The sequence below is a fragment of the Oryzias melastigma genome, linkage group LG18 (assembly GCF_002922805.2).
Source record: "Oryzias melastigma strain HK-1 linkage group LG18, ASM292280v2, whole genome shotgun sequence".
Taxonomy (NCBI): Eukaryota; Metazoa; Chordata; class Actinopteri; order Beloniformes; family Adrianichthyidae; genus Oryzias; species Oryzias melastigma.
The window spans coordinates 13,686,193-13,708,870 of record NC_050529.1 but is presented as its reverse complement, the minus strand read 5'-3'; the positions used below and the strand labels follow the sequence as shown (position 1 = coordinate 13,708,870).

Sequence of the window (22,678 nt, the reverse complement as noted above, 5' to 3'; positions counted from 1 at the left end):
AAATCAGGCGTCCCCAAACTACGGCCCGCGGGCCGAATTTGGCCCACCTCCACATTTGGTCCAGCCCCCCAAACCCTATCAGACACCATGACACCATGAACTGGCCACATGACCGAGATCCACATAGAACATGACAATTTATTCCACCATTCTACAGTTTATAAAGTTAATGATAAGTTAAATAAAACAACCTAAATAACCTCTTGGGAGCCGAAAGATCCAGAAGTTTTTTTCTGTTCTCTTACAAAGCGACACCGACCCCACATCAGAGAAGAAGACAGCTATGTGGTCCTCAAAGTTTGGGGACCCCTGCGTTAAATGTTGCCACTAAAATATCAGACCAATAAAACAGCAAATGGATAAACTAACAAAGGTCCATTTTACTATTTGGCTCGGTTGTGTACAATAACATGAAACAATATAGAAAAAAGAGTCTCAAAAACTGAAAGAAAAGCACAGAATCTGTACAAAACTAAACACAAAATACTTTGCATTAAGGTCACTTTCACATGTCACATCAGGATTTATCGTCAAACAAACAGTAATGCTGAGAAAAAAAGTTCTTAAGTGTTATAAATGATGCAAACTCTATTAGAAATACATCCTTTTAGTTGAGTATTCCAGGAAAGAACATCAAGACAGCTGGTAAATAACCCACTTTCAGCTCTTACTGTTGTAAACATTTCCTCTTAATGACAAACAAAGTTTAGTCAAGTCATAAAAAGTTTATTCAAACCTTGTTCACAGTCAGAGACATTTAATAAAAAAAACAGTTTAAATTCATATATTAGTGTACAATAAAGAGAAATACTATGATGTCCATGTGTGGTGCTTTCATGAAGCCTTGGCTTTGCGTTTGATCACCGACTGGATCCAGTCGATGTAATTCACAACCTTTGTGTAAACTCCGGGTTTCCCAACGCGACCGCAGCCTTCTCCCCAGCTGATGATCCCATATAGGAAACTGACGTCACCCTTCGCACAGGCCAGAGGGCCTCCTGAGTCACCCTGGCGATGAAGAGCACAAGTAAATAAAGTCCACGCACTGACAGCTGAGTCACTTTTAAATACTTTTAAACATCGTTGACCTCAAACCTTTGAAGTCTTAAGCCTTAGTTACAACTCCCCTTGAAGGTGGATATGGACTGAGAGTGGGTGGAACATGGGTAAACCTGTATGGGGCACCCAGGTGACCCGCGCAAAATATCAAGGTTGTAAAGCGCTTGGTGAGTCTGTAGAGTGACAATGTTCATAGACGTTTTCTCCAGGCTATTCCAAGCGACAGGTCATAGCTAACGCTGAAAGAACACACTGTTCACGGTTTTAACAATGCATACTCAAAGGGTGGTGTTCACACCGGACCAGCGCCAGACAACCAGATAACAGCAGCGAGGGGATTCTTCTTCTTTTGTGTTTTTACTGTTTACTAGCGCTCTTACGCCACCTAGAGGCTCGGAGCTCTTTCTCCAGACTTTTTGTTTTCACAGCTCCGTATCTATAAATGTCTGTCTCTGTGTCTTCTTAATTACATATATATCAATTACATATCAATTAATTACACATCAACTACAGTTGGGCGGAAAAAGGAAAATATTAATATATCCTCTTTCATGATCATGTTTTCAACGGTTGGCATTTCCATGTTATGAAAAGGGCGCTACCGAGTCGCCGATTGGTCAAAGTGCCACATTGCCGCGATTAAGCGTCAAGAAGTTCAACCGGTTAAACTCAATCTATGAACCCCAAAATTTGTTTGAAGAATTCACGACTAGACTTAAAAGTTGTGTAGTATATAATCACAAAGCCTGAAATTCTGGTCGTTTGGGTTCACAAAACGCAACTCCACGCAGCCGGTGTGAGCGCAGCTTCACTCTTAATTAAGACATAGTGTGGAAGTAGGTGAGATAAAAGGAAATTGTACAGATTTTTTATTCTTTAAACCTCCTCAAATCCTAAGCACTATGCAAGGGGCTTTTTAATGCTGTTCAAATGATAAGTGCATGATAAGGTAGAATCAAGGTTTGAGCGTTGTCAAAAAAGAGACAATTCACACCCTACTAATGGCTAGAGTGTGGCATAATGACACCGTACAACAGAATCACCTCTAAGTTGCATGCAGCCTCATTTCCACTGAGTGCTCTGGTACGGTTCTATCCAGTAAGGAGTTGTACGGTACGGTCCAGTTAATTCTGGCAAGCGTTTCCACTCAGTTAAGTCTCGCTTCCACTTAGCGGTTTGTTTCCATTGTGCATGAGTGGTGTAAACCGCTAGCATGTCATTGTAGTGCGACGACGAGAAAAGCAACAAGTATTTAGGTCGTCCAGCAACTCGTCTTTTTCTTGCTTTACTTTTTGTACATCGTGTATAACAGGAATTTAATGTTTTTTGAAAGTAGCTAGCAAGAATACCGACGTAAAGACGAAAATGGAAACGCTAGCTTAGCGCTATATTGTTGCTTTCTAATGTCGTCGTTACTTTCTACCAATCGACAGTGGCTACAGTGGCTCCGCCCCAACCGTTCTGTTCCACATTTCTATGGAGCTACAACTGATAGGGTCCCCCAAGAGGTACGGTTCTGTACCGTTTAATGGGTCCATTTTACAATGGAAATGAAGCCCAATGAGACCATTGTTTTGTGAAATTGGGCTAAATAAATAAAATTAAATAAAATATTACCCTTAAAAATACTACACAATGCACTTACCACACACACAACAATCCATTTTCATAGACCACAGAAGCCTCAAGGGAACTGCAAGACAACACCTGTACTACCTTTTAAAAAAGGGGTCGCTCCTCTCAATGACTTTCCACGGAACCAGACAACTCAAAAAATCCCAAAGTACCCGTATGGTTCAACCGCTACTTGGGTGCCTATGACTAAGGCTTTGCTTAAACATTGATCTGGACACTCTGTTGACAAAACTAGCTTTAACCACCAGCATCTAGAAGTGTTTTCCTACCTGGCATGCGTCCACGCAGTCCAGGCCCGCACAGATCATGTCACTCGTCACATGGTTTCCGTATACTTCAGGTTTCCTACAGGTTTCATGAGGAATTAGTCGAACTTTTGCTTCCTGCAGTGGGGAATATTCTCGTGCTTCTGTTAAATCAAATCACAGAAAAAGAAAAAAGAATATGAAGCTAAAGTTCCTCACTAGTCTGATATTTTTCTTCCTGTTTTTATAGATGTTACAGAACAAACTTGACATTAGTTTTGAATAATCCATCCTTTCTTCTGATATTTGCTAATCAGGGTTGTACGGTGGCCTCACAGCGAGAAGGACAAAACAACGACTTCTCCAGGATGTATTTTCGCCCACAAGGGAAGGGCTCCTGTAACCCTTTGACCAACAGGTCCCTATGACCCTGTGATATAACGGGTTAAGATAATGGATGAATGAATGGATGCAATTCTGTTTTGGTTTCCAAAATCTATGTATGTTTGTGCTTTGTAGATTATCTACTTCTTTACTTTGCTTCAAAGCAATACATTTTTGAAAGCACTAATGTTTATGATTTGAACAAGTTTTTTGTTCGCCCCTTTTCCAAGCCTGTGTCTATATCTGGTCCCCCTTAAAAAAATTCTAGATACACTGCTGGAGATGTAAAAAAAAATCTTTTAATTATTGTCATCATTTTAGTCTAAACCAAGTTGCTTCACTGACTTCTCCAAACTCAAGGCCAATACAGTGTCACAGGTGCCAAAGAACAAGGACTGTTTCCTGCCAAAAACTGATATTTTTTTGTACCTTGTGTGTGTAATACATTTTGGGAATTCCTGTCAAAATCCAGCGTTTGAAAAATGACTTTTGTATGTTCTTTGCTTGAATATAAATAGATTAGAACATTTGGAAGAGGCTAGCAGGATAACAAATATGCGTGACATAGCATCACTCACTCTCCTGCGTGTATCCCCAGCCGCTGATGGTACAACAGTACCCATCGGGGAACGGCATGTTTTTTTCTGGGAGGCAAATTGGCCTGATGAAAGGGCTTTTCCTCACGCACCGCCCGTCCTGCTTCTTCAGCTTTATCAGAACTGCCAAACAGAAAGGCAGTAATGTGAAAACAGGCAAAGGTGGACTCTGAGACTGAATCATCTGCTCAATGACGCACAGACAGAGAGGGGTCAGGAGCGACTTTCTGAAATGGGAAACTCTTCAGGTTTAATTGTTACCGATGTCGTGTAGTGTTGGATTAAAGACGGAGAAGTGTTTTGGATAGATGATCTTCTCCACCTCGAAGGTCCGCGAGTAGTTACTGGGGAATCTGGTGTTGTTGAAGTAGTGCTGGCCCAGCACCACACGCACCTGGTGGTACAGGGGGCTGTACGGAGACAATTTAACGTTTAGTCAATGCAAAGCAGAAATACAGAATCACATAAAACAGCAGTACTTTTTCCTAAAAAAACAAATATTACTACATTTTCCCTTTGACGCAGGGTTATGAATGCTGGACAGCAGGCAGATATGGACACATTTAGGCTTTTTAGACTAAAAATACAGAGAACACAATTAAATTAGTACATTAGAATATTTAGTTTCTCTGTATTTTGTTAAAAAATATATTTTAAATTTATTATTTTATTTTATTGCTGTTTTCATTCAGCTATCCTACAAAGTAAAAGAGGACACATATTTTTGCCTTTCTTTTAGGAATAAGTAAGTTGGCAAAAAAGTTATTAAATAAGTTGTGCCAGTAAATTAATCTGATCTGTCTGCAGCATGCATCATATTCTCGCACCCTAAAAAGAAATGTCCTGCTTTTCTGTATCTCCACCACTTTTGAGAGTGAAGATCTACAGTGGGAGTCAGTCTGCAATTGGTCCCACTTGAAAAGATAAGAAACTAATGTTCTTCATAGTAACACTTCAACTGCGAGAAACAGAACCTTTGACAGATGATGTTATGATCTATTTAATAAGAAGTGTTTGTATAAAATGGAGCTCCGTTGAGTCAGATTTTCATGCTTAACGATGCCCCTAAAGAGGCTCCTGCTTGCTGACATTGTGCTGCCATGATCTTTTTTTTACTGAGTTCTCTTTTATGTTCCTCAGAATTTGTTGTTTTCTCCTTCTGACCTCTTCTTCAACCGTGAGCATCTGAGAGCCATTAAAAAAGAGCACAGTTCCCTTTTTTCTTCCCACTCTCCTTGATTTCTGTGTTATCTGGTTTAAATTGCAGCGAGGCAACACAACTGCACCTGTGTGGCATTGCGTACTTGCTATTGAAGCAGTGAGCTGCAGAGACGATCCAGCAGGAAGAGATCAGACTGCCGCCGCAGAAGTCTGACTTTCCGATATAAATGGCTGCCATCCACGGATGGCTACCTGGCAAAGCGGACGATCCGCCCAGTATTCGGCCCCTAGGTGGCGTTAGCCTCTTCTTGTGCTTCATCCCACATGTGGGACTTTTGGCTTTCGTGGTGGAGATGGGCTTTTTTACCGTTGTAGACACCCTGAACGGGAATGTCCTTAGTGAAAAAGCTGAAAATGGAAAAATATTTTAAATACAAGCCGGCAGTTTTGAGTCAAATCTGCTCAAATTCTTATCAACATTCACAAAAATGGGTTAGTGTAGCTTTAGCTAAGGCTATATATTCTTACAATTATTATTTAGCTTGTAAACATTCATGATAAAAAATAAATTTGACTTCACACAAATCTTTTTAAAAATATTCAGCCTAAAAAAAGATTTTAAAAAAAGCTAGATTAGCTCTATGCCAAATTTTATTTAGCTTTGATGGAATTCGTCTTAATTTAACATTTACAAAATAAAAAATGAATGAAATGAAAATCAAAAAACTCCCCCAACCAGGTCTTGGGCATAGTTTAGTATTCTTTTCTTTAGCTTTATGCTGATTTTTTTCAGTAATATTACACTCTGTTTAGCTAATTTAGCAATTAGCATTAGATATTAAACTTTGTGGGATCAATAATGTTTTTGTTCTTATTCTCTGAACACCTTCTGCCCCAGAATGTATGCTTACATCCCCGCGTTTTTCCAGGTTTTTGCCAAGTTCCTACTACTTGTGAATATTCTGGAACCAACCTGTCCACTCCTGTTCTTTATGTTAATAGATTTTGGGCTGTAGAGCATCCCGGTGACATAAATCATATGCTGGAGAGGGCACAGCAGATGGGGAAGGCTTGTGAATTCTGTTCACAGCCTTGGCATGGTGTCAGACAGCCAACTGGGCCATATCCCACTCGCTACATAAACATTTGGCTCCACCTGACATGACGCGTAGGTTTGGGGTGAGTCATGCCTTATTCCTACATGTCTTTTTTCCCCTTGTGTTTATAAAGAAAAAAAGCTCTTAGTGATCCAAACATCTCGTCTTAATTCAGCTTTCAAGAGCGCGGTTCGGCAGAGATTACCTGCAGTTTTGCTTTTACTTTAACTGTGAGCTTTCTAATCAAACGTGGGAGTTTTTAATGATCTGTTTTTCAAATGTCAAGTGTCACTGACGGCAAAAAAGAAACAAGGCTGAGATGGTTAAGATACTGAAGGACCTTCATGAATAATTATTGCTTTTTATGCACTGCTAGATTTAAAAAAAAAAAAAACTTGTGATATTAATGCAAAGGCAAATGAAAGGGGAAGCTGTGATTCTTATTAGGCAGTTCTTCGTTTTACCTCCACACTTGAGATTTTTTTCACTTGTGGAACTTTGTTATAAGTGAAGGGTGTGATATTTTAAATGTCTTAGCAAAATATGCGCCTTTGGAAAAGATGTTACCGTGACAACAGAAGAAGTCATTCTAGTTATTATTTTCCACTAAAGTTTGGACCAAATTAGTAAAGTAGGTAAGTCTCAAACTGGGCATTCTGGGGTTTTCCACACTTCAGTGACCCCATTTCCCAATATTATTGTAGATGTCACACCTGGATGGCGAGGCAGAAGCTAATCCAGTGCTCCCTTTCCCCAAAGCACTCCAAAAAGAACCGTTGACTGTATCAAAGACCTGGACTGAGCGAGTGTGATGTCACTCATAGAAAATGAAGCCAACAAAGTCAATTATAAAGTAATTATGTGATACGGACGCCATGTTGGAGCCAGACAACATCAGTGAGAAGTGGTTGATCCGAGAACATTCTCACCAATCAGGAGTGAGCTTGTTGGGAGGCCACACCCCTAACACTTGGTAGAATGAATGTTCAATGTGAGATCACTTTTATCAAGGCATCTGATTGGTCAGTTTATAATGAAACAAAATATGATTAGCAAAGAAATTAGTGTTTTTTTTCCCTTAGCAATGAGATTTCAGCTTGTTGGAGCCAGTGTGTACTTCCTGTTTGAAGCATTAAGAGGGAGGGGTCACTCAGTCCAGTTCTCATATACAGCCAATGTAAAGAACACAGAGGTATTAGCAGATCCCAAAAGCACCAACATCAGACCAGCCACCCCGACAAAAGCTTATTCTACAATTTTACATCTTAAACATGTCTGAGGCTACATTTGTCAAAAAAATAAAGAAAAATCACCCAACCCAAGACATTTAGACAGAAAAAAACGACATTTATGTGATTAATCTTCTATCCTGTCATTGCCTGAGGCTTTTGTTTTTTTGTTTCTGTGGTCTATTTCCAGTCTTGTTTTGTCGGTCTTCTTGCCTTTCAGTCTGACTCAGACATCCACAGGACACTAAAAAATAAAAACTATCAACAGAGCACACAGAGGTGACACTTTGCTCCCCTTTGCTGTCGTTACTCACACAAAGGCTTCGCACAAGTGGGGACGTCACAGTACTCCCAGGAGATGGCGCTGTCATTTACTGTGTAGCACCACGGCTTCTGGTCCCCATCTGGGTTTCTGCACACACAGAAACACAGTTACAGCGGCAGCTTCTAATCTCTTTTTCATAATTAGTTTTTCAGGTATTAAATCTGGAGGTTTTTTTTCTCCCGAACTTTTCCAGATGGGTCCCAGTTTTTCCTACACGTTCGCATGGGCTTAAATCAAATAAGATTTGGCTGGCGGGTTACGCGACTGCTGGGTTGCCATGGTAACAATCAAAGCTTAGCATGTGTCAGAGATAAGACGTGTTTTCGTGTTGCCTTTGGCTTTTTGAAGCTTCATCCACCTGAGTGACGAGAGTCGGGAAATTAAGATAAGAAGGAATTCGGACCAGTTTGCCGGATGTGTGGCGCTCGCCAACATCCTCAACACCCTGCTGCGGCAAACAGCTGCTTTGAGCGCACACACCTGCAGAAGGCGTGCTCTCCCAGGCCCCTGAGGTCTGGCGCAACCACTGCGCCCACGTGGAGCTCGTCATAGAGCAGATCTGAGTTCCACGGCAGACAGCGGGCGCCGGACACCGTGGTGTCCACCACTCCTCTGTAAGCTGTGCCCCTGCTCTTGTAGCACTCTGTGTTCGGCTCTGCGCACACAAAAACCACAAGGAGTCACTCGCCAAAAAAAAAAAAAAGACATGCTGCGGCTTCTGCAGGTTTGGCAACGCCCCACGCCCCCCCTCCTCCCCCCAAGTGCAGCCGGTTTGTGACGACAGACTTCTTTGTGATGGGACGATTAGGAGCATGCCTGGAAGTCTCTGTGTTGCAGCAGCTGCGTGCACGCTCGGCGGCGACTCCAGCTGCTGCCGTTCATCAAAGCACATGCACATGCAGGAACACTGCCGGCATGCAGACGCGGCAGACTATGAAGAGGGAGCGGGTGTCATTCACCAGTCTGAGAAACGGGAGCCAAAGCTAATCCGGGCACATGCGGCATCCTTCAAAAAAACTCAAACTTTTCTGCGTTTTCGGCCTAAACATCCACTTTGGGACAAAGCTGCTTTCTGTTGGGGTTACTCACGAAGGTCACAGTGAGGACCGGCGTAGCTGCTCCGGCAGTGACACACCTCCTTTCTGGTGGATGTGATCAGACGACACGTTCCGTCGTTCTGACAAGGGTTTGAGTGGCACGCTGGAAAGAAAAAAAAACATTTGAAGCACTGACTGAACCTTCATGTGGACAAATTTAAAAACCCACTCTGTGGAAAATTGTGTTTTTGGTGTTGTTAAAACAGTACATCAACTTTTTTTGGCTGTTTATCTCTATAAATGGGACTTTAAAAAGTGCTTTCTGTTGGTCCCTGCCACATTTTTGACCATTTAAAATATTTTTATTTAATTCCTGAAATGGTGATCTGCTCCCCCTACAGGTTGAAACGAGGTGTTACAGTTGAATTTTGCGATTGGTCAACTGCTGAGGGTCCCATGTCATTTCCGAAGTTTCACGTCATCATGCTCTGCGACTCCAGTATAAAAGCCACGCCCATATTTGAACAAATTAAAGTTCACTTAGCGATGCCGAGAGCGGCAGAGCTCGGTTGCTCTCGTTTATAGATGCCGGAGGGGGGCAGCGTTACTCCTGCTAACAGTCACAACTCAGAGGTGAATTTCTAAGGAACATACTGCCGCTCTGTAGAAACTATGTCCCTAGAAAATAACACCATTTTATTTATTTATTTTTTGGGGCTAAAACGGCATTGTCGAAAATAAAAGACCACTGGGAAGTTTCTAAAATAGATCACAAGATGATCAGAGTAGGACTATAAGGGAAACTGGAGGCTAAAAAAAGGGAAAAAAACACAATTGGACTCACTTTAGTCTCATACAGACTGGTCTGTGGAAACATTGTCTAACATTAACCTGGTTTGTGGCCTGAAAAAGGTTGAACCCATTGTCTTAGACAACAAAAAGTCTTTGAAATCAGGCTAAAACTCTGATTTAACAGATTAATTGTCCTGTATAACCACCCCCTGTTGGTTAATTCATGAACTGACTTGGCTCCAGTTGGTTTCATATTTTAAAGGGTTTCAACTGGGAAGTTAAAGGGTTACGTCTTGCTTTCATCCTACATCTTTACTCTTAAAACAGTCGGTGCAAGAAAAAAAATCACAGCTCTCAATTTCAACAGCTGTCAACCTGTTTGAAACATCAAAGCAACATGACAACGAAACATAAACGCGTCACATGACCTGTCTAAAACCCAATCGCTTTCACTTTCAAGTCATATATTTTCGTCAAGAATTAAAAATCCACTTTAATATTTATTTTTATAAACAATAGGGATTAACTGGAAGTAAATTGGAGCAACTCTTTTATTTTATTTTTTTTTTTTGCGTGACAGTGTCAGAGAAACCAACGAAACTATTTTAGTTGAGCTTGAAAGAAAACTCCTCCTCATCTTTCTGGTTGGGAGTCTGCCAAACAGCCATTATCATCCCCCCACGGAGATAAAACACGCCGTGAGGACCCACGGGGTGTGTCCTGTAACACGGCTCCTGAGTCACAATGACTCACGTAATCAGCCCGCACTTCAATGGCCAGGTTGGAGCGCTGGAGGTGTGATCAAAGGGAGGGTGGGGCCTGCCTTTCATGGCTTCTGCTGAGAGTTTACGTATGAGAAAGAAACACCGGTTCTTTCAGGTTTGGGTGGAGGTCCGAGCCATCTGAGGCATTAAATCAGGAAATTTGTTTGGTTTTTTTCTTCTTTTTGAACAGCTTGGATACCTCCACAGGTCGTCAAAGCAAACAGTAACGAAAGCGAAGCAGGACGCCGCTCTTACTTGTGTAGTAAACCCTTTGACACTGGATTTCGCCCTCCACGCACGAGCACTGCTCCACATTCCGCAGGTGAATTCGTCCCCAAGACTCTCCGATGTCATAAAAGCGCAAGTGTGTGGTTTCATAGCATTTCCCTGAAAGGAGGAGGTTGAAATGTGAGAGGAGATCAGAGAGCTCAAGACAAGTCTTTGCTTAAGGCAAAAAAAATGATGGATGGCTGTTTTTTTACCCTTATATTTGTATGTTTGTGGCTTTTCTTTAAGAGAAACAATCGCATTAAAAATAAAAAAATTACATGCAACTTAAAGCACAATATTTTTCTACATAGTTAACACCGGAGCTTTAGCTCCATTGTTGATGTTCTTTGACTTCTTCTAACACTTATACCATCTAGGCAACAAACATAATTCCAGTGGATTCTGAAGTGGAGAAAAGACGCTTTTTGAATCCACTGGAATTATGTTGGGTGTGTAAATGGTTGAAAAGTTATTGCATCTCAAAAAGTGTGTCTCAGATGTTAAAGGGTTAAAGGGAAAGTTTGGCTAATTATGCTGAAGCTCCAGAGTCAATAAAATCTCTTAGATAAAGTAATTATTTTTATAGGTTGTATAATTTACTCAGAAAAAAATGGCATCCAGCATTTCAATTTCTATTAATGTTTAATGGAGCATTCTCCTAAAAATAGATTTTACATTTGAGATTCTAGTTTGTAGAATTAAGTATCTTTGTACTTTTTTGGTTTTCATTCAATTCATGCATAAATATGACCATATTTTCTCACTATAAGGTGGGCTTAAAAGCCTTAATTAATATAAAAAAAGAACAAAAAAAGGACAGGACGCCTTAAAAACCAGAGGGCCTCATATGGTTGTTGAAACCATATGAGAGTTGCTCTTTTGTATGAGTTGAAAACATGTTATTGAGACTATCCTAACATTGGTAACGTGTAGTGCTGTCAAACTGTTGTTTTTTTATTGTGTTACTACCAAGGTTGGGACTTATCAAAGTCATAGTTGCCTAATGTTTTAAGGGTAGACTAACCAATATTTTTTTAATTGTTGCAAACAAGGTTGGACATCAGTCTATTGTAAATACATTAGCTCGGCTAACTTGCAGTGGTGTCGAAGTGTTTTTTACTAACAAGGTCAGAAGTTAGCATAGTCAACGTTTGTTTAGGCTTTTGGTTTTATGCGTGTTACAAGCAAGGTTGCAGGTATTGTAAAAACACAAACATAGCTAATGTGTAGCGGTGTCAAACTGTTGTTTTTTACTGTGTTACTAACAAAGTTTGGAGTTATAATAGTCACAGTAGCGGAACGTTTGTTTAAGTGGTAGCCTATCTATCCTTTTTTCCGTGTTGTACATATGCTAACGCAGCTAACGTGTACTGTTCTTTGCCATGTCACTAATAAAGTTGGAAGTTAGCAGAGTAACAATATTGTTCTGGGGTTTTTTTTACATGTTGCAAACAAGGTTGGGTATCACTGTAAAATGCTAACGGGGCTAACGTTTAGCTGTGTCGAACTGTGTTTTTTTTTTTTATTTAACTGAAAAGGTATTGTGAATATGCTAACGTAGCTAACGTGTAGCGGTGTTTAACTGATAGTCACACTGTAGTCCTATCCGTCTTTTTTTTACGTGTCGCAAACAAGATTGGGTATTAATGTAAATACGCTAACACGGCTAGCGTGTACCATGTTGTAGTGTTCTTTATTTTACAGACAAGGTACTGTGAAAATGCTAACGTAGCTAAGGGTAGCAGTGTTGAACTGTTTCTTTCCATGGTACAAAAAAGAATGGGAGTTAGCGTAGTCTCATTGACGTTTTTTTTAAATATTGCAAATATGCTAACACAGCTAATGTCTGTAACGTGACTTGCATGCAACATGTCACAAACAAGATTTAGAGTTACTGTGAATGCAGTTAATAAAGTCTGACTGACTGATGGATTCATCTATGACTCTTTAGCGTCATTTAATGCGCCTTATAATTCGGTGCACTCTATAGTGTAGAAAATACGTTACCTTTTTTGCTAAATTAAACTGCAGATAAATAAGTAATTTTTTTCCCTTTTGAGTGCAACACTTATTTGCTCACCCACTGGCGAACAGATATGTTTAGATGCTTTTTTCTACTTCCTTCTAAAAGAATATTAAAGCAGAAAAGCGTCGTACTCTGTTCGCACAGTCTTCCAGTGAAGCTCTCCGGACAGAAGCACTCGAATGAGAGCGTGCGAGGGACCAGCCCACAGACGCCTCCGTTCTGACACGGGTTCGGCCGGCACGGATCCCCGATCCGCCGTGGCGAGTGAAGAAAAACTGAAAGTGGAAATGGAGAGTTAGGAGAGGAGGAACGCCGACGACGGCTCATTTCCGCTGTTAGATAAACGAACCCTCTGGTCGGTTCTCCTCGGGGGCACAGAAGCCCCACAGCCGGTCCCGGTCATAGTTGTGCGTGAGAGAGCACCTGTGGCGGACAAACAGGAAGGCAACACGGTCATGGTTTAGTCACCTTTAAGTTTAACCAAACATTCAGAGGGTTTGTAAACAGAAAGCGGGAATTTCCCTCAGCAAAAAACAGTTTGGTTTAGCATACCACATTTGTTCACATTTCTCTTAAAAAACAAAATTAACTCTAAAAATGTTTACACTTCAATGCCAAAGTACTTTTTCTTTCCTAAATTCTAATTTTGTTACTAAATCTCTAAATTTTTTGTTGCTTTTTGATGTAAAGTAACAACTTAGGCTGCTGTCCTTATCCTATAGCAAATGGTCGGCATGGAAACCAAGCTAAAGCATAGAAGAGTAAAATTGAGGGACATGAAGAAGAGTTCTGTGGATGAAGAAAGGGTCAGCCTATAGAGGGATTGTTTAGACGCATCAGACTGACACCCTGAAGTCTGCACACATGCATAAATGCAAGCATACTTTTTTTTGTACAATTCCTGACGCAGCACTTATGGTACTTTTGACCTTAAAACCACTCAACTCCAACACTTCCCCTTTTCTAAGCAGTTTGCAAGTGATTCTTAATGACAGATGTCATCATGTGGCTTTAAATTCCATCTATCTATTCATTTTCCAAATCCACTTAATCCAGTCTAATCACAGCGTTCGCTGTAAAAAATGAAACATTGGATCAATTAACACAAGTTCTGCAATTAGTTACATTTAAAAAGTTATAATAAATTAAACCATCAACTCAACATTAAAATTTAATTAAAACTAATCATTTTAAATGTAGCAAATGACAACATTTTTCTTTATTGATCCAATGTTTGACTTTTTACAGTGTTGCTGGAGCCTATCCCTGCTTGAAATAGCTAAAATCTACTCCCAAAAATGTCATTTTCTTTAAAAAAAAGCCCTAAACTTCATTGTTTTGGTTTAGCCAGCCTACACACAGCGGCGACGGCGTGACATTCTTTAGTAGTGTGACTCACCTCTCTGCCACTCACTGACACACACAACACGTGGCGACATATTGCAGCAACTTTTTCGAGTAGGTGGACAAAAGATGTTGGGCCGCATGCAGCAATCGCAAACAAGTTGCTTCAGCTTTCTAACATCCACCACCCCCCATCTCACTTCCAAGTAAAGAGGGCTGGAAAAGCCCTTCAGCGGTTTTCTTCGCTTTTTCCAAAATAATAAAAAGATGATGTTGCCAGGGTACAAAAAAAAAATAAAAAGAATAAAAGTGTTTCATTAGGAGGGTTTTATTGTGCCAGCTGTTGATATATCCCCGGGAGATATTGCAGGAACGTGAGATAATGTGGGATTTTCCTGACACACTCTTTATAAAAAGTAGTTCCTTTTGGCTCATTAAAAGCCACGAGGTGTTGCCTCATCACTGTAAATTAGGTATACCTACGCACAGCATCAACGTGTGCTGCATGGAAAGCCACACATGTGAACCTAATAAAGAAAATTCAACCTGTTTTATCTGCTATTCCATAAACCATGGAAGAAGTGACCCCTCCCCTTCATGTTACAAACAGGAAGTACCTGCTGGCTCCAAAGAGCCAAAATCCTAGCTATTACTCAGTCATAATAAATATTCTTGTTCTGCTACTTTTTTTCTTAACATGTTCTTGCAAATCCTATTTTTTTCATGCAAGTTATTCAAGTTAAAAACTGGCCAATCAGATGTCTCAATAAAAGTATGTGATTTAGTGCTGAACGATCAAAACGTTTGACAAATTCTCACTTTTTCTTATGTGGCATATATATATATATATACCCCTACATTTAGCCTTCCAAACTGAGAGTTATGAATTAAAATAGTGTCTTCAAATTCGGACGTTACTCCCGCTCAATGATGTCATCAATAATCAGCTATGTTAGCGCAGAGCAGCTAGTGCTCAAACATACGTCACAACGGTAGTTGTATAACTTTAAAAGTTTATGCTAAAGCAAAAAGTCATTACTTACATTTAAATGTAAACTTATTTGCTTCAGGAACACCCTCGCGGTGGACGGAAGCAGAGCCCTCCGCCGCGAGGGTTAGTCCTTAAAAAACTATTTCGAACAACAGCCTTACCCCTTTAAATGCCCCTACAATTTGAGGGGTAGGGGGAAGCAGTAGGGGAAGAATTCAGATTCACCTCAGACTAACTCAGACCAATCACTGCTTACTGATGATTTTTGGCTCAAACAAGGCGACACCCATATCACAAAAAATGGCGACTGAAATGGCTTTATTTGGTTGGAGCCAGAAGTATGCCAATTATGTAGCCCGCTTTCAAGAGGTAGGAATGTTCCAAAAAACTGATTGGCAAGACGATTCAAACAGAGTCGGACTAACTGGTGCTTACTGATGTTGTTTGGTTCCAACATGGCGACGTCCGTACTACGAAAAAATGGCGACTGAATTGGCTTTATTTTGTTGGAGCCAGAAGTTAATTTCATTTTCTACCAATGACAGACAGTCACTCAGTCCAGTTCTCATATACAGTCAATGAGAAAGACTTACCAGGGTTTGGAAGTGGAGATGCAGTGGTGATGGATCCTTCCTCCATGTCTAAATGGAAATTTGCATTCTTTTCCTGATGTAGTAAAAACTAAATCAAAAACATAAAAAATTAAAATGAAAAAATGAAATGACTTTTTTTACATGCAAAAAACGCATATATTCACTAAACTGTGCATCTACAAATGATTTTAGCATTGAGGTGAGAGCTTACCTTTCCCGCTGTCCTTGAACGCGTCCGTGGAGACCCCGGGTTCGGAAGCCGCCTTTGAAGTCCGCTGAAATCAAACGGCACGCGCTCAGTTTCCTCACCATCGGCGTCACAACGGCCGACGACGTTCAAAACTTACCGCCACCGCGCCGAACACGAACCACACGAGCAGCAGGCGAACGTGCGCCATCAGTAAAGGTCGCGTGCGTCCCGGGAAGCGAATTTCCTCGTGCCGGAGAAAAGGGGAAAAGTAAGGAGAAGAAAGAAAAAAGAAGAAGAAGAAGTCCGTGAGCATGTCACGTTACAGCTGTGAGTGACAGAGTCCGCAGCCCGCTTTTGGTCATAGGAAAGCCTGCATGTATTATCCTGTCCCTCACCATTTCAGGGCCGATTGAGTAAACCTGTTGCGTCATTAGGCTGAGGCATCATATATGTCCCGGCTGGTGTTCCCTCTGCGCACACGCCCAGGGTTTACTCTTTCAACTGAGTGGAGAACAGCTCTCTTTCAGTATACCTCTTCAAAAATCACTCACTTTTACTAAAATCTTTTGGGAAAAACACAATTCTAATTGAAGTACATTATACTTCTAAAAGTCTGGCGATATTCTAGAAGTTTCCTTTTCATACACTATCCATCTAAACGTGTTTATGAGGTCACAGGGTCAAAAAAGGGTGTCCGAATTCCCACCCTAATCCCTAACTACTAAAATCTACAATCTAGTTCCTGGATTTTAAGAGCAATTCAAACACCATGCTCACTACTCTTCTTTCTTTTTCTTAAAACACCACATATGACAGCATCGATTTCAAGAAGAGAAATTTGAATTAATACGAACATTTCACAACGTCTATTTGTGACTCTATTTTGTTCTTATGATAAAAATGCGGATGGTTTATTAATAAATTATATTTGTACACTTTTTTTTTGCTGCAAAAATTGTTCGACCACAATGCATTGTGGTCTATATTTGCTGATGTAGTGAGCATCGATGCACGCTAGTTTTTCTCAAAGATTTCAAGGAAATTACTGCTAAACTTAACAAGAAGGTTGACAAAAAATAAAATAAAATTGACAAACATAATTTCTTTCTATTTAAATATTTGTGTTTTTGTCCGTTTTGTTAATTCTGATCTCCTGTTCTAAATAAATGTATCAAAGGTAGTAATTTCATACAAAAAAATTTCAATTGTCATCCATCCAGTAAATACACATAGCAATAAACATATTAAAAGTAAGAATCGTGGTTCAGTTTGTGAATCGAGGTTGATTCATGAATGGAATTGGATCGCCACCTACATTGATCCACAGTCTTATTTGTAAAGCACTTTTCAGATAAAAGTAGCTCAAAGTGTTTGAAAAACAAAAAATTAGTGCTGGGCGATATAGAAAAAATGGATATCATAATATAGATCATTTTATATCACAATATTTATCAGAATACACTACAATAAAATATATCTTTATTTATTCTATGAAAAATATGTGACTCTGACTTTATTTTTGGGGGTTGTGAGTGGGACTGTTGGCCCAGTATTAACTCTACATTGATATCCCAGAATATCTCTGTTTAAACTCTCTTCCGCTAGCTTAGAACCCCTCATAATCCAAAGCTAACATTAGAGTTGCAAAAGAAAAAGAAAAAAACAGGGAGGAATATCACAGCTATCCAGCTGTACAGTTCTGAGCTAGATGACAGCTCAGACAAGGAAAACAAAGACGTACATGGATCTATATGTCTTCAAGTGAAGAATTTGGAATTGTAGAGGAGCATGGAGACTTTGGCCCGCCCACGGCCTTTGCTGTGTCACATACCTGAGCTTTTTCAAACTGCAGATTTTCATCTACTCTGGATCCAACATGATTTGAACAAAAAAGTACTGCTTTTCAATTATTTTATGGTTGTCCTCAATCAGAGAAAATTCTACAAGAACATGTCAAAACACACATTCTTCATTGGATCTTTAATATGTCTTGATTGAAAGAACTTCACAGTTCCACACACACACAGATCCAAACCACTAGTGTCTTGGCGAAGGTGAGAACCGAACCTACATCCTTCCAATCAAATCAAACCCTCTCTATTTCTGCACCACAACTGATACAAGCATCACACGCAGCACACAAAGGTTGTTTCATCCCTTCATGTAATTACTGTTATTAAATTCCATAAAGAGTTTTGCCGATAAATATCTATAATATATACTTCAACTTTGACTGTAGAACCAGCATCAGCACACCCACAACAAACTACAACAAGTAAGAGATGTGAAAGTTCTGAAATCTGAGGCAGACTTGATATTCTCATGTTTGGTGCATGAGGTAAAACTGCCTTTATGTAAAACTAAAATGTTGTTTTTGGTAATGGAAAAATAGGTCTAAAGATTCAGTGGTGATATCAACAACACTTGTTTGAAAATATTGACTATACATTTATCATTTATAACCTAAAGCCTTCTAAAATTAGATTATAAAAATGAATAAAAAATAAATGGAATTTGAAGGAATATCCTTTTGTTTGGAAGCCTTTAGGCAAAAATAAGGCTTTCACTATGAAGACGGAAGCTGCTTGAACCCGCTGACCAGATGCTTTTACAAGTCATGATGATCCCTAACTCTAATCCAAACTATAAATTACTACATTTAAATTTTATTCCTGCCTTTTTTTTAAATATTGCACTCCCACTGATTCATTTACTGTTTACTTGTATTTTATTTTCTTGTATGCTATTATAGTTGTGAGTTCAAAGTGAATTTTTAGTGTCGAATGTTAAAACAGCAAATTTGAATCTGAAAGTAAAAAAATTAGAATCTTATCTTCTTATAAGATATAAAATTACCTTAAAAAGACATATCTGTCTATACCAATGTTGTGACTATCCTTAGAATAAATAAAGTATTCCTTCCTTATTTGCAGGGGTTAGGGATCGGAGACATCCGCGAATACCCCGAATCTGCAAGAACTCCCTTTCTTTGTCTCACCCCCCACGGCAGAAGAATGTCCGTTACGATCCACACTCATCAAAAACACTTCTGATCATGCTCTGTAAACAATTAATAAAGAATATTGGAGAATTCCTCAACATATAGAGCATTTTTTAATGCAAAAGTTTCATACAAGCGTCTTGAGTTGTTGGGGTTTTTGTGACAAACCAGAAGTGTCACAAGACTGGAAAAAAAATATGTAAAAAATACGTGAAACTGTGAATAATGAAACACGAGTAAGCAGGGCAACACAGTATGAAAAATATTAATAAAGCCATAATTGACAAAAACTACCCTTTGTAGGTTTGGTTTATTGGTAAAAGTAATCCAGGAATCTGCCAAAAAAAATCTATTTGTATGCTACGAACACACCAAGTGTGTGATGTAGCCACAAGGGGGCCCAAGGGTCCCATTGTGGCGGTCCCAAGCCCGAATAAATACAGAGGGTTGTGTCAGGAAGGGCATCCGACGTAAAATCTTTACCAAATCAAATATGCGTATCAGTCGTATGATACCAAGTATGTGATGCGAGTTCAAGAACGCGGTGAACCCCATTAGCCTTCAGAACTGTCTTAATTCTTGGTGGCATTGATTCAACAAGGTACTGGAAACATTCCTCAGAGAGTTTGGTCCATATTGACATGATGGCATCAGTTTCTGCAGATTTGTTGGCTGCACATCCATGACGCCGATCTTCCATTCCACCACATCTCAAAGGAGATCTATTGGGTTGAGATCTGGTGACTGTGGAGGTCATTTGAGTCATTGCCATGTTCAAAAAAACAGTCTGAGATGATTCCAGCTTCATGACATGGGTTCACATAAAGGGTCGGACATCGTCAGAATCAATACTCAGGTAGGCTGTGGCATTGGAATTATGGGTAAATTGGGAATAAGGGTACTAAGATTTAAAAAAATGAGCATATTAGTGAAGGATCTCCGGATTGATACCAAAGATTGCTAAAGATTTAAATCCAGAAGAAAAAAAAGTTAAATTATTCAATAAGAAATGCAAACTCTAAATGAACATAAAGATATTGGTTCCATTAAATGTTTAAGAACAAACTACAACTTTTTGAGATTTATCATGATTTCCTCATACCTTGTTATAATCTCAGAGACGCAGTTACACACACAAAAGCTGCTCAATCAACAGCACTTACCACATACTATTATAATTAAGTATAATTACAAAGTAATTACTACCTACCACTCAACTGTTTTTAAAAATATGCAATTTTCAAAATATGCCTATTATCTTAATTTTTCCAAGCAAACGAACCATTGGAACTGTTACCGGCTCAGAGCACTGACTGATTATGCATCATATTTTTTATTTTGTAAAAGGCATCTGTGTTTCTGTGTCAACTTTCCGACAGAAATATCCTGGAGTCTGGATATGAGTCGGTCCGATGAGCTGTTGGACTCCATTGAACTCCGCTGAACTGGGCTTTTGAACTGGACATGCCAAGCAGTCCTGTGAAACCCGAACAAGCAACCATGGGAATTAGTGGGAAACTGTTGGCAAGACTACTTCCACTCTTGATTGGTGGACTCATATAAAGAACAGTCTTCTTATAAGGCATTCTGCCTTGTCCTTGGAATGAAGAAAGGATGATCCTGCTGTTTCTCACTTTTTTTCTAACATTTTACACTATCCAGCTTGTGAACGTAAAGTCGTGTCCAGATAAACTAAAGGCTGATGTTACTCAGACGTAATACTTAAGCGTATCCAAGGCTACATGTTTTTATTGGTCGCAACTCTATGACAAGCCTTCTTATCATTGAATCAATATCCCTGATTTCAGGCTGATTAAATTAGTAATGTCAACCATACAACTAGTTAACTAGTAAAAGCCAAAAATGTTAACTACTTAACTTTTAATGTTTAGAAATGTGCTCTAGTTTACTAGTGCATTGTTTTTTACTACTAGTCAACTAGTTAACATTTTGCACGTCACTAATAAAGTACAAGATTCTGTTTACAGTAGTTAACTAGTAAAACGTATATGTCTCACTAGTTAGCATCTTAACATCTTGCATGCCACTAGTAAATAAGTATGAGATTTTGATCACAGTAGTTAACTAGTAAAACGTGTCTCATTAGTCAACTAGTTAACATTTGGCATGTCAGTCGTAAAGTAGTACAAGATTTTGTTTACACTAGTTAACTAGTAAAACTTATATATGTCTCATTATTCAACTAGTTAACATTTTGAATGTAGCTAGTAAAGTAGTACAAGCTTTATGCCACACTAGTTGACTTGTAAACCTTCCATACGTCCCACTAGTCAACTAGTTAACATCTTGCATGTCACCAGTAAAGAAGTACGATATTTTGGTCACACTAGTTAACTATTAATACAAAAGTTTCACTAGCTAACATTTTGAGAATCACTTGTAAAATACTAAAAAATGTTGGTAACGCTAGTTAACTAGTAAAACTTGCGTCTCATTAGTAAACTAGTTAACATTTTGCATGTAGCTAGTAAAGCAGTACAAGATTTTGCTCACACTAGATATCTAGTAAAACTGCCATATGTCTCACTTGTCAACTAGTTAACATTTTGCACATCAATAGTAAAGTAGTACGAGATTTTGATCACCCTAGTTAACTATTGATATTTGAAGGAGCCCTACTAGTAAACTTGTAGAAAATGTGCATGTCACTAGTTAACAGATGAGGACAAGTAGTTCCCACTAGTCAACTAGTTAACATTTTGCATGTCACTAATAAAGTACAAGATTCTGTTAACAGTAGTTAATAGTAAAACGTATACATCTAACTAGGTAACATTTTGTATGTCACTACTAAAGATGTATGAGATTTTGATCACACTAGTTAACTAGTAAAATGTATATTTTTCTCATTAGTCAACTAGTTAACATTTTGAATGTAGCTAGTAAAGTAGTACAAGCTTTATGTCACACTAGTTGACTAGTAAACCTTCCATACATCTCACTAGTCAACTAGTTAACATCTTGAATGTCACTAGTAAAGAAGTACGATGTTTTGGTCACACTAGTTAACTATTAATACAAAAATTTAACTAGCTAATATTTTGAGAATCACTTGTAAAGTACTAAAAAATGTTGGTAACGCTAGTTAACTAGTAAAACTTACGTCTCATTAGTCAACTAGTTAACATTTTGCATGTAGCTAGTAAAGTATTACAAGATTTTGCTCACACTAGTTACCTAGTAAAACTTCCATATGTCTCACTTGTCAACTAGTTAACATTTTGCACATCAATAGTAAAGTAGTACGAGATTTTGATCACCCTAGTTAACCATTGATATTTGAAGGAGCCCTACTAGTAAACTTGTAGAAAATGTGCATGTCACTAGTTAACAGATGAGTACAAATAGTGCCCACTAGTCAACTAGTTAACATTTTTAAACATTATTAGTTACCTATTTCACATTTTTGGCTGTCACTACTTAACTAGTTGTACTTTGGCATAACTAGTTAGGCTTTAAATCGTCTGATACTAAGGATATCAATTTAAAAATAAGAAGGCTTTCCATATACATTACCGTAGCCCTGACCTCTTTCTTTCAGCCAAGAAAAAAAGTTTGCGCCTTTTTAGAAAAATCCGTGTTAACAGCTTTGTTTGTTTACAACAGAACTCTGCTTCTTCTGCTTCTATCACGACCACTTCGGGAATTTAGACAGGTGTGCGCATTAGGGCGATCTGCTCCCAAAAATTAGAGAGCAAATATTTGCAACGTCCAAGATCACAAATTCAGAATCTCTATAAATGTAGTAGAGAGTAGTAAAAATACACTTCAGGAAGTATGTACTTTTTTTATCTTAAATTAAGAATAATGTTGGATTTTAAGTTTATAAACTAAAAATAAACTGAATGCACAGCGATACTGTCACCAGAAGTAAACACATTTTCAAAATAAAGTGTTGGTGAAGCTTCCTGTTTTCAA

General features: G+C 39.0%; 1 protein-coding gene across 4 annotated transcripts; it reads right to left on the bottom strand.

Annotated features, from left to right (window-relative positions):
- Nucleotides 1-120: 120 nt before the first annotated feature.
- On the bottom strand, nucleotides 121-16,371 carry LOC112156377 (hepatocyte growth factor activator). 4 transcript variants are annotated; one of them, XM_024288626.2, is made up of 15 exons: nucleotides 16,134-16,220; nucleotides 15,896-15,982; nucleotides 15,760-15,823; nucleotides 15,549-15,636; nucleotides 12,970-13,043; nucleotides 12,752-12,895; nucleotides 10,580-10,711; nucleotides 8,821-8,931; nucleotides 8,212-8,386; nucleotides 7,721-7,818; nucleotides 5,224-5,488; nucleotides 4,181-4,329; nucleotides 3,902-4,042; nucleotides 2,964-3,103; nucleotides 121-1,008 (listed from the first exon to the last, which is right to left on the bottom strand). In XM_024288626.2, exons 1-15 carry the CDS (start codon nucleotides 16,167-16,169, stop codon nucleotides 835-837), a joined length of 1,878 nt encoding a protein of 625 aa, XP_024144394.1. In that variant the 5' UTR covers nucleotides 16,170-16,220; the 3' UTR covers nucleotides 121-834. The 4 variants fall into 4 exon arrangements, with proteins under 4 accessions (XP_024144394.1, XP_024144393.1, XP_024144395.1 ...); XM_024288625.2 differs by having other exon boundaries at nucleotides 15,896-16,371; XM_024288627.2 differs by lacking the exons at nucleotides 7,721-7,818; nucleotides 8,212-8,386 and having other exon boundaries at nucleotides 15,896-16,370.
- Between the last annotated feature and the right edge of the window lie 6,307 nt (nucleotides 16,372-22,678).

Coding starts and splice junctions, on each gene's coding strand:
- LOC112156377 (XM_024288625.2), bottom strand. CDS start 16,051: ATGCTCACGGACTTCTTCTTCTTCTTTTTTCTTTCTTCTCCTTACTTT. Junction 13,044..15,548: donor ATCTCCACTTCCAAACCCTG/GTAAGTCTTTCT, acceptor TGTCCGCCACAG/GTGCTCTCTCACGCACAACT. Junction 8,932..10,579: donor TCAAAGGGTTTACTACACAA/GTAAGAGCGGCG, acceptor TTTTCTTTCCAG/CGTGCCACTCAAACCCTTGT.